The 11,393-nt window shown below is 42.6% G+C and overlaps 2 protein-coding genes across 3 annotated transcripts; both read left to right on the top strand.

Moving 5' to 3' along the window:
• Nucleotides 1–315: 315 nt before the first annotated feature.
• Nucleotides 316–4,696, top strand: ftr83 (finTRIM family, member 83). Of its 2 annotated transcripts, XM_078106125.1 has the most exons (8): nt 316–988; nt 1,282–1,377; nt 1,523–1,756; nt 2,008–2,167; nt 2,282–2,347; nt 2,883–2,951; nt 3,504–3,597; nt 3,854–4,696. In XM_078106125.1, exons 1-7 carry the CDS (start codon nt 413–415, stop codon nt 3,569–3,571), a joined length of 1,269 nt encoding a protein of 422 aa, XP_077962251.1. In that variant the 5' UTR covers nt 316–412; the 3' UTR covers nt 3,572–3,597; nt 3,854–4,696. The 2 variants fall into 2 exon arrangements, with proteins under 2 accessions (XP_077962251.1, XP_040038829.2); XM_040182895.2 differs by lacking the exon at nt 3,504–3,597 and having other exon boundaries at nt 317–988.
• A 1,559-nt stretch (nt 4,697–6,255) lies between these two features.
• ruvbl2 (RuvB-like AAA ATPase 2) lies at nt 6,256–10,815 on the top strand. Its single transcript, XM_040182549.2, has 14 exons — nt 6,256–6,469; nt 7,429–7,483; nt 7,637–7,692; nt 7,868–8,009; nt 8,170–8,299; nt 8,381–8,447; nt 8,580–8,686; nt 8,788–8,881; nt 8,973–9,191; nt 9,281–9,399; nt 9,527–9,646; nt 9,744–9,873; nt 10,032–10,146; nt 10,431–10,815. The coding sequence occupies exons 2-14, from the start codon at nt 7,429–7,431 to the stop codon at nt 10,454–10,456; spliced, it is 1,380 nt and encodes a 459-aa protein (XP_040038483.1). The 5' UTR covers nt 6,256–6,469; the 3' UTR covers nt 10,457–10,815.
• The last annotated feature ends 578 nt before the right edge of the window (nt 10,816–11,393 follow it).

Below are 11,393 nucleotides of genomic sequence, written 5' to 3' on the forward strand. Positions count from 1 at the left end.
ATTTTTATTTTCCCTTTTTTCTTTTGATAGCACTTGCTTTTGCAAGTCTAGTTAAAGCCAATATATGGTATATATATAATAGCATGTTATTATTATATTAATTAAAGAACATTGAATTGAATTCAAATAATTAAGGAACTACACCTTTTCAGACAAAACCGTGTACCTCACAATTACACATTTTATTCATTCTCATTGCAATCTGTAACTGACAGAGGCTTTTGCTGTATTCTTTTGTTGCCCCGCCCTTGTTTGACTGGTTTCGGCTTAACCAGTTTAGCCGCCCTCTGTTTACTCTATATAACTCGCCCAGGAAGTAGCGGTGAGATCACTTTGCCACTGTGCTGCCACTGAACGTTGTGTCTACACAGCGTTTTCACTGCATTACAGGGAGCAGCACTGAATCGCCTCCATGTCTTCTGACCAGGACAGCTGCCACCTGTGTAAGGAATACCTCAGAGATCCCGTCTCCATCCCGTGTGGCCACATCTTTTGCTCCGTTTGTCTGAAGACGTACTGGGACCACGCCGACCACACAGGCTCGTACATCTGCCCAGTGTGCAGGGTCAGCTACAGCAAGAGGCCCACCCCGAGACGCATTGGAGGCTCACGGAGCTCCACCATGCAACGCAACTCTGAATCCTTTCCGCCTCCGCCGCCTTCCCCCGACTACAACTACGCCGGGCCCCAGGATGTAGGTTGTGACATCTGCATCGGAAAAAAGCACAAAGCCGTCAAGACCTGCCTAATGTGTCTGGCCTCCTACTGCGAGAAGCATCTCAAGCCCCACTACGAGTCAAACACTTTTAAAAGGCACAAGCTGGTGGATGAGATCGGACACCTGGACAGACAGATCTGTCCCCAGCATCAGAAGGGTCTGGAGCTCTTCTGCCGCACGGACCAGATGTGCATCTGCGTGCTGTGCACGGTGAAAGAGCACAAAGGTCACGACATGGTGTCTGCCGAGCAGGAGAGGGCAGAGGAGCAGGTATGTTCCTGTTTTTTTTTTGCGTGAACCTGTTATTTGGGAATCAGCAGTGCGACATTTACCTATGACACAGTGGCAGGTAATTATTAACAGAGCAGCTTACAATAGATGAAACATTATGTGTGACACACCCGTATGATCATAAAGTTCCTTCCTGCATCTACAACTATTATGGTCCACTTTGTGCACCGTTAACATAAATTCTCACAATAACTAAGAAAAATAAAATGACACATTCAAAGTTTTTTTTCAATTTGAGATGTTGATTTGAGGGATTGTTGTTTTCCCCATAGCAACGACTGGGCGCTACCCAGGCCGAGATCCAGGAGAAGATTCATGACCGACTCAAGCAGATGGAGGAACTGAAACAAGCAGTGGACTCACTCAAGGTTTGTACCACCATCTGTCACAGAGCAAACCAGACATACCGCTACAGGTTGAATGGAAAGACATTGCTCTGCGTAGAAGGCGTGACAGCCTGTGTCAGTGTGACACCCGTTTGATTTATGGCGTGCGCGCTTGCTCCCCGTGCAGAACTCAGCCCATACGGCGCTGCAGGAATGTGAGAAGATGTTCGCCGACATGATGCGCTCCATTGAGAGGATGCAGCAGGAGATGACCAAGCTCATCTCCGCCAACAAGAGGGCGGCACTCAACAACGCAGAGGGCCACATGGAGCGCCTGACCCATGAGATCGCCGATCTGAAGAGGAGGGACACAGAGATCACCCAGCTGTCCCGCACCGAGGACCACATCCACTTCATCCAGGTAACCGTGGGACAACACGCTCCACGGAGACATGGGTGTATGATATCGATTAAAAAAATAAAAAAAAGCATCCAATGCAAGGTGGAAAAGCCTTTCTCCTCTTAAATGCTCAGCAGTCAATGTAAAAAACAAGAAAAAGAAAAGAAACCCACCACTTACATCACTAAAATGCCGTGCATGCTGTGACTCAGGTGGAAAAACAAACACAATTGAAGTACACTGTATCATGGCTTTTTTTGTTCTGCGGCTAGAGCTACCACATGCTGATTGCCCAGACGGAGGCGGAGGAGCTGCCAACAGTGAGCGTCAACCCCTACTTCACCTTCGGCCCAGTCACGAAGGCCGTCTCCGAGATGAAACAGCACATGAACGAATTCAGCAATGACGAACTGGTCAAGGTGGCCAAGGCAGGTGGGTTGAAAAGGACAGAACCGGATTTACTCTAATATATTGTTAATGATCCAGTATCACAAAGCACTTGTTACCGTATTCATCTTTTTTTAATGACTTTTTTTTTTGTTGCAGTTAACAAGATGACCTTCTGCCAACTGGACGAATCCAAAAAGAGAGAGTCAAGACAGTCAATAAAAAGTAAGTCAGACGTTATTAGAAAAAGAACTTGCCATTTGTTGGGGGGTAAGATGGTAATGGGTTTCATGTTGTTTTATTAATATTACACGTGACTTTTAGACAGGTATCTAAGAATGATAGAGGAACCAAATAGAAAGTTAAGCATCAGTTACAATGTCCCTTGTCCTCAGCAGGGCTGTCCAGTCCTGTTTGTTCATTCAAGTTGTTCATTCGAGGGAAGCCTGAGGTCACTCAGGTGTCACCTAGTTAACCTTTTAAAAAATGGCTTAATGCTTAAAAAGGTTAAATGTTGACTTTGATTAGGGGGGTCAAACTGCCAGGGATTTCCTTGAAGACACGCCTGTGACATAGAATGTTGCCGTTTGGATCAGATACATTGACGAGGACGGCATTTCATGTTTAACTTTTTTTGCCATAGTTTTAACACATGTATTGTGCCCTAACCCTTCCTAGATTAATAGCATGGTGTAATGGAATAATTAGAGAAGATCAGTCAAATGAATAATATATTTTCTTAAATGATTCACTTTCACAGGTGATGAGGCCCAGGTGTACAAGTCCCTACCGCCCCAGGACCTTCAGCACAGAGACGACTTCATGAGATGTGAGTCTCCGTTCCTCCGCTCCTGCTTTCTGCCCTGACGCAGATCCCCGCTCTCCCGCCTCATTTCAGCAAATAGGAGGCAAATAAACTCCCGATGAGGTTCTCTGTCAGACCCTGGGGTTGAACCCAAAATCTGGTTTTAGTAACTATGCTGGATGCCCTACAGTGTTGACTGAGACTGGGTTTGACTCGTGAGAAAGTTCTCAGCAGACACTCACAGAGCTTTGTGATTTTAAGTCTGCTGTTTAAGCCCTCGCTACTTGTTTAAACTGGGAGCATTAAACTCTGACTCTCACCAGCCCAATTAGAACCAAACCAGCAAATCTCAGCAGATCCTTGAGAAAACAGTTTTTCTGCTTTGGTAAGTATATTCTGTTATAAGGCCAGTTGATAGTTGTATTCAACTAAAAACTGCATAGTCTGCAAGATCGAAAGAGAAGGGGTTCAAATGTTTTAGGTCTCAACTTAGAGGTAAAGTTTAAGACGCACTTTATTAGCCGGACTTGTTTGTGGTCAAACTCACAAGCAGTGTTGATACCTCTGGCATTCCAGATAATAGGTCGGGAGATAATAGGCCGAGCAGATCTAGGAGAGGCCACCGGGTGTCCCACCAACTGTGACCCGCAGAGGTGGAGATGAACAGCAGGCAGGTGACATCCAACCCTAGTTATTAATCTGATTTTCCGTGTCCAGCCAGAGGGTCTCCCACTTCTCCTTTAAATCATGTTGAAGCAAAAGTCCAGAATCTAACAAAACTAGAAATCCTAACTACTTGCCACTGCTGGTACTATGGTGAGGGGGTTCTTTGTTCAGAGGCTTTGTCCATCTTGGGTTTCCTCACGTTTAACCAAAGTGTTTAAATGCTTCCCCTTGTGAATGAAATGATCTATTTATCTCCCTAGATGCTTGCGAGCTCACCCTGGACTCAAACACGGCATACAGGCAGCTCTACTTGTCTCGGGGGAACCGGAAAGCTGTCCTCAAGAAAGACCCCCAGTCTTACGGCGATCACCCGGCCAGGTTCGACTCCCTGCCCCAGGTCCTGTGCAAGGAGTCTCTCTTTGGTGGAGCATACTACTGGGAGGTTGACTGGAGCGGGGAAGGGGCTGCCATCGGAGTCACCTACAAAGGGATCAAGAGGACGGGCTACGGAGACGCCTGCCGCATCGGCTACAACCGCAAGTCCTGGAGCCTCTTCTGCTCCGATTCCAGCTACTCAGCCCGCCACAGCAAAGATCAGATCGAGATCAACGCGCCCTACTCATCACGTATTGGGGTGTTCCTAGATCACGCCAAGGGCACCCTCGCTTTCTACGCTGTAGGGGACAGTATGTCCCTCATCCACCGCTTCAAGGCCTCCTTTACCGAGGCTGTCCATCCAGGCTTCTGGGTTTGGTATGACTCAGGCATCACCCTCATCAATAAGTGATTGAATAACCCACCTCCTATGATCCATACGAGTACAAATGTGATTCAGAGTTGAAAGCATTTACAGAACAAAACCATAACTATTATCTGATGATATGTAATCATTCTTTTTTTATTGAAGGTGTGTTGTGTGATTCAGGGTAATTGTGTTGACTGTGAATATTTTGCAAATCAGTGTAATGTTAATTTAAGTAAATATGTGAAAATGATCATTTGAAAGTAATGAAGGTTGTACTTGATCGAAATATGTCCTGTGCTCATTTATAGAGATCCTGTTGAACTTATGCTGATCAATAAACTTTTTAACAAGGATTGAACTCGGATATCCTTTTTGAATATTTTTGATTGCAAACTTTCCCTCCGCTGGCTAAAAATCTCTCTACCTGCACTCCGGGGAACACAATTAAATTCAAGCTTGATCTAACAGGATCTTTATCCTCTAGCATTTATCCTCTAAAATCACATCTACTACGCTTTAGCACTACGGAAAAAAGGTGTGATTGTATTAACAACATCTCCTGTTTTCAAAATAATATATGTGTCGTAAGACAGAAATCACGTGAGTTGTGCAAACTTTGAGAAGTTTTAAGATGAATCACAGAGTAGTCGAGGAGGCGTGACTGAGAAGCTCCAGATCTCAGAGAGTTCAGTGTCATAGCAGCAGGTTTTACATGCCTGTGGAATGCTGAACCAGGGGTTGGTCCAGTCTGACTCGAAAGATCTGACTTAGTCATCGAAAGTCTGCATTTGGATAGCTACAGTATCATGTGATGCAACAGTAACTTGTTTTCTTTACTAAATTAGTTTTAAGTTTTAAAATGTAATGATTCCAATGTACATGCAATTCAAGCTATGGGCTCTTTATTTTTTTCTTTTCTAAATCTTAAGTGCTTGTAATGTCAAAGTATCCTGATAATAACGCTGTGTGGTCATGTTGGTTTCACTGACAGTGTTTCATACGTATAAAAATAGGACCATTTAAAAAATGATAAATATGTTCAGTATGTGTTTAATCAGTTACATATTACCATATCTGACTCCTTAAGCATTCTTTTGTTGCCAGTTACATGCAATGAAACGTCCTTGCTGATTACATTGAAAAACAAAATAGATTTGTTTCAGTTCTAATCATGTATAACCCCCAGTATCCTTCTCTTGTGACGAAGGGCTCAGGTGAAGTTAAAATGTGGAATCCTAACACTTTAGCCTTGAGCAAAAACTTTGAAGCTAAATTAGAGAGGATATGAAAAACTCTCCCACAGTCCTTGAGGGGTGAGTGTTTCCCATTTTTAAGGGATGTTGTATTGATTGATTGATACTTTCCCCTCAATTTCTTTAAACTCCAGTCTGCGGATGTATACTTAAAAGCTGAGTGATTTTGCACTTTAAAACAGCTTTAAAATCCCTTGTGAGCTTGCCCCCTCTAGTGGAGAAATGTATTGTGTTCACCAAGGCTGTTCACTCCCCTCTGCAGAGCTTCTGTGTGGGTAAATGATTAACTGATACATTTCTGAACCAGTGCAAAAACTATGGCATGACAAATTACAATTGTTTTGGCTTGTACAGCTAATTTATGGCTAAGAGGTCGCAGGAAACGACATAGTAATTGTGACTTACTCGTCTGAACAATTCCCTACCTACCTACCATTGTACAATTTTGTTTTGGAAATAATAATAATAATAATAATGCACCATGCCCCACATGGAGTTTAAAAAATCATTTTTAATTAGTTTGTAGATACAAGTATTTGTTTAAGTAGTGTACAAGAAACAAAGCAGCAGTCAAAATCTTCTAATAAATAATTTAAACAACGTTAGCAATACATTATATCAATACACCAAATGAGGACAAGTCCACAGTCCCTGATTCAAACCCACACAAACCTTTTCACTCCCCACTCACTTGACGTGTGATTTAATACAAAGGTTAATGCTTTTTCTCTATCATTAGGTCATCCTGTCTGTAGAGGGCAGTCAACCTCTAAACTTCCAAGAACAAGAAGCACTTGTTTCTTGTCGGACACTATTAGCCTGCGCACCACTAGAAAGAAGCGCCGCATTCTCACTTTTGTTCAAGTGTGGCTGCACAGGTGAGTTTAAATTCGATAACTGTGGTAAATGCTTAAGACCCGATAGCGTGTTTTCATTCATGTCATGCTGTTTGCTGCATGATAAATACTCTGATGGTGTGTAAAACAAGCGAGAATAACCAAAAACGAAAACCGAAGAGTAAAGCTAGCTAGTTTGCTAACATAACATTAGCTAGCGTTAGCTTTATGGTTTGTTGTGCTAGAGCTGTCGAGAAGATAGCATTGCAGTTATATGGCCTCGGCATATCATTTGGTTCGTATTAATTTCTAATTACTGACGTTGAAAGAAAAAAAAATAAGACGATCCTATCAAATGGAAAGCCACGGGAATGCGGCTAACTGTCTTGCAATCTTGTGTTACCACGTTACCATGCGTTACAACTGTCACTATGACAACACACTGGACATTGTGAAAAATATGTTTCCCATCGTTGTTATTTCCTCCCTCTCTGTCGTGATTCTTTGTGCATAGAATTGTTTTCCTTATTTAATCGGGAAAAAAGTACATAATATAGTTGCAAAATGCGCAACGTAAAAGCCCTGATTCAGGACTACGCCACACTGAAAGTCTCAAGCGCGAGGCTGCTAAAATCGGATATTAACAGTAATTACAATAAGTTTGGTGACTTCAAATTTTTTGATCAACAAAAAATCAAACCTGTATATATTGTTTAACACGACTGTATAAATCGGTATTGTTGTAGAGTTATTTCAGCCCCAATTTATATAGCAGCCCATCTAGATGATGTGAGCTACTATTCAAATATTTGTTTAAGATATTGTTTTGATAAGTATATCAATAATTAACATTTTTCCCTATTCTTTTGTCCCGGTGTTATTAGTGACCAATATCCTAGCCTTTAACTAAAAGGGAAGTAGAAATGTATAGAGTATTTATTCTTTGAAACCAATTACCATTTTCTTATTTTAAACTAATTTGTTCCTTCTGTCGAGTACAGATGGCGAGTACCAAGGTTCCAGAGGTTCGTGACATCACACGGATAGAGAGAATTGGTAAGACTCCACGTTACACTGAGCTCTCTCAGGTATTTGTCACCTGAATGTGGTCTGTCACAGGTCAACCTCAATGAGTGTATGCAAGTTGTAACTGTTCTTAACCCCCTTTTTCCAAATCTGCTCTTTTAATATTTTCATTTTCTATTTCAGGAGCACACTCTCATATTCGTGGCCTTGGATTAGATGATGCTTTGGAGCCAAGACAGGTAGCGCTAAGCCTTAAGTTTATTGTCTGTAGCTGGGGGATTTGTTTCCTCTTTAGTTGGCGTTTAGTGACATTGAACATGTGCCGTTAAAAATTACATAGCATCACAGAATAACATGCAGTTGTGCAATGATTAGCGTTTGGCTTCAAAGATGCATGTTCCTGTTCACCTGCAGGTATCTCAAGGCATGGTTGGCCAGCTGGCCTCCCGTCGAGCAGCAGGGGTCATCCTGGAGATGATCAAAGATGGCCACATAGCCGGCAGAGCCGTACTGATCGCTGGTCAACCTGGCACAGGAAAGACTGCCATCGCTATGGGTAAGGACCACAGGAGTGCATTTCAGAACACAAAATAATTTCACCTCTGGAAGTCTTACTGTTTTTGCAATTGGCTTCAGTTATAGTTTTGTTTAGTGTTTTATCCCCCAGATTCACTTGCTCCAGGTTTGCTCAGATGTATTTTTTTTTTTTCATGCAGGCATCGCCCAGTCTCTGGGCCCCGATACACCCTTCACGGCCATGGCCGGTAGTGAGATCTTCTCTCTGGAGATGAGCAAGACTGAGGCACTGAGCCAAGCTTTTAGGAAAGCCATCGGCGTGAGGATCAAGTGAGTGAGCAAACTTTTTTTTCATCGATTTATTGTCTTTATTCAACATACATCTGTGTTGAACGTGGCCTTCCTTTACAGAGAGGAGACAGAGATTATTGAAGGAGAGGTGGTGGAGATCCAGATCGATCGACCGGCCACTGGATCGGTAGGCTGCCTTGTTGCAATTCAGACTGCACTCATTCAACTTGCTGTTGTACATGGTCATTCTTTACAACAGGACGGCTATGTAAGTTGCTAGAAGACAGTATTTTTATTATTTTATTATTTATTTTTTCAGGGTGCCAAAGTGGGCAAGCTGACTCTAAAGACTACTGAGATGGAGACAATATATGACTTGGGCAACAAGATGATCGACAGTCTCAGTAAAGACAAGGTTCAAGCAGGGTGAGTCAATTACTTCACAGATCTTCCCATATTTGGATCACTGAGGCCTGTTGGATATACGTACAGCCGTCAAAACGGTCTTTGTACTTTCTTTCTCTCAGAGATGTTATTACCATCGACAAAGCCACAGGAAAGATCAGCAAATTGGGCCGCTCCTTCACCAGAGCCAGGGACTACGATGCCATGGGAGCTCAGGTAACCCAGCAGCTGTCAAGTACACACAATTTAATCCGTAGTTGTCCACAGGTATTTCTTTTATACATTTTTTTATTTTTTGTCCTTGTAGACACAGTTTGTACAGTGTCCAGAGGGCGAGTTGCAGAAGAGAAAAGAAGTTGTCCACACGGTGTCTCTCCATGAGATCGACGTCATCAACAGCCGCACGCAAGGCTTCTTGGCTCTCTTCTCTGGAGACACCGGGGAGATCAAGTCTGAAGTGCGTGAGCAAATTAACGCCAAAGTGTGTGAGTGGAGGGAAGAGGGCAAGGCCGAGATCATTCCTGGGGTAGGTGCAACTGTGTGTGTGTTCATAAGAGTATATTTGGTTTGTCTGTCTTATGACGTGACTGATTTTTTTAATGTTTGTGGTTCCAGGTGTTATTTATTGACGAGGTCCACATGCTGGACATGGAGTGCTTTTCCTTCCTCAACCGAGCCCTGGAGAGCGACTTGTCCCCAGTTCTCATCATGGCGACCAACAGAGGCATCACTCGGTACTATTTCTGTCTACATCTCTACAGAACTTGAGTGACTTAAAACCTGTATATCTGGCTGTTTGATAGACGACTAGTCTTATCCCAGTTATTTATTTACTCAATACGTCTCTCTTCTATGACTTAGTATTCGTGGCACAAACTATCAAAGCCCTCACGGCATCCCCATCGACCTGCTGGATCGCCTGCTCATCATCGCCACCTCCCCTTACACCGAAAAAGAGACAAGGCAGATCCTCAAGATCCGGTGAGAATCTGCGTTCCTCCTCTGGGAAGCTAACTAGGTTTGGCTTCCTCACAGCGTTACAGAAAGGGAAAATAACCCTGGATGATTTTCATTCCAGGTGCGAGGAGGAGGACGTGGAGCTGAGCGAGGAGGCTCACACTGTCCTGACACGCATCGGCATGGAGACGTCGCTGCGCTACGCCATCCAGCTGATCAGCACCGCTGGACTGGTGTGCCGCAAGCGCAAGGTGGGTTTAGTCCAAACAAGCTGAGTGCAGTATTTCAGCTGTAACGCATCTAGGAAGAACTTCTTTAGGTCTCTGGAGAGATTGTATTTAGGCGGTTTAGTCATGAATGCCTGTGGTTTCAGTGTTGTCATTGCTGTTTTTGTTTTGGGCTATTTCAGGGGACAGAAGTCCAAGTGGAGGACATCAAAAGGGTTTACTCTCTCTTCCTGGATGAGACCAGATCCTCTCAGTACATGAAGGAGTGTCAGGATTCCTTCCTCTTCAATGAAACACGTGAGTCCGGTGTTCATCCATTGCGTTTCTGGTGGGAACAGCAATACTGCACTAAATTAATTTAGTAAAGTCCATGCTCAGCTTTTACATGCTTACCTTGCTGACTCTTCATAGTGCTGATTGGGCAAAGCAGAGAATAGAATAATAAAATCTAAGACTTTGCTCAGCTGCCTGCCACGTATTTATGTTACAATGATAACCATAATAATAGGACTCGTAAATGTAAAACTAAAAAAAATGTAATTGTTCACTGTGAATAAGCTGTATCTGTTCTTACATTTCAGAAACTCCTTCAATGGACACCTCATAATGAAGATGATGTGGTTTTCTAACTGAAGTTTTTTACGTTGTGGATGCTCTCTGCAGTTGGAGGGAATTCAAATCTGTATTTTGCTTAAACCTGAATTAAGCATTGAATTACATTGAACATAAAACTCAAATGTATTAAATAGACTGAATGCCCCCAAAGGTTTCTTCTTAAAATCATCTTTAGTTCTACATTGTTCAAATGTATTCATTGACATTTTTGAATTTTGCCACTTTTCCTTTGTTGAGGCCTTAAGTCAGGAATCTCCATTCTTTTGCTTTCCTTTTTTTTGTTGACTTGTCTTTACGCAGTTTATTTTTATGAAAATTATTAAACAGGCTTTTCTAAGCACACTGTGATAAGTTGTTTTTATGTTTGTCACTCAGAAGCAATCCCAGAGTGTTGAACGCTCAAACAGGACAAAAACATTAATTTGGAACAACCTACACATTTATTTGGCTTAGACCACCACTAAGCCAAAGTTTTAGGGGATTTCATGTAATTATTTTTACATTAAATAGTCAAACCAGTGAAGTAAATGGAAATACAGATGGACAAAAAATGAAATGACTGAATTGGGGCATGCATAATGTATACTCTTTTTGCTGTGTTATGCCTGGATAATATCTGGTGCTACCAATTACCTTCACAAGACACATCATTAGTTAAACAAAGTCAAACTGTGCGCCCTTTTGGTCACCTGATCTCTATGTAGACGCCCCTGTTCTGAAAGGCCATGTAGTTTTGTAACACCGGCACCATCAAGACCAAGTCCCAATCGCCACACCTTTTGAGGCGGTTTAGTTTTGTCCCATTGACCATTTGTTGAGCGTTTGAGTGTCTGGCAGACATTTACGTAAGTCACCATTCGATGCTAACTTTACTTTAAGATGAAGTCAATTTAAATAAATAATGTTTTATCTGATGAGAAAAGCGCCTG

Source organism: Gasterosteus aculeatus, chromosome 7 (genome assembly GCF_964276395.1).
Source record: "Gasterosteus aculeatus chromosome 7, fGasAcu3.hap1.1, whole genome shotgun sequence".
Classification (NCBI taxonomy): Eukaryota; Metazoa; Chordata; class Actinopteri; order Perciformes; family Gasterosteidae; genus Gasterosteus; species Gasterosteus aculeatus.

Excerpts from the sequence above, each read along its gene's own strand:
- ftr83 (XM_040182895.2), top strand. The coding sequence starts at position 413 with ATGTCTTCTGACCAGGACAGCTGCCACCTGTGTAAGGAATACCTCAGA. Across the intron at positions 989-1,281 it reads AGGAGAGGGCAGAGGAGCAG|CAACGACTGGGCGCTACCCA; the intron begins GTATGTTCCTGT and ends TTTTCCCCATAG. Across the intron at positions 2,952-3,853 it reads CAGAGACGACTTCATGAGAT|ATGCTTGCGAGCTCACCCTG; the intron begins GTGAGTCTCCGT and ends TTATCTCCCTAG.
- ruvbl2 (XM_040182549.2), top strand. The coding sequence starts at position 7,429 with ATGGCGAGTACCAAGGTTCCAGAGGTTCGTGACATCACACGGATAGAG. Across the intron at positions 8,300-8,380 it reads GCCATCGGCGTGAGGATCAA|AGAGGAGACAGAGATTATTG; the intron begins GTGAGTGAGCAA and ends CTTCCTTTACAG. Across the intron at positions 9,400-9,526 it reads ACCAACAGAGGCATCACTCG|TATTCGTGGCACAAACTATC; the intron begins GTACTATTTCTG and ends TCTATGACTTAG.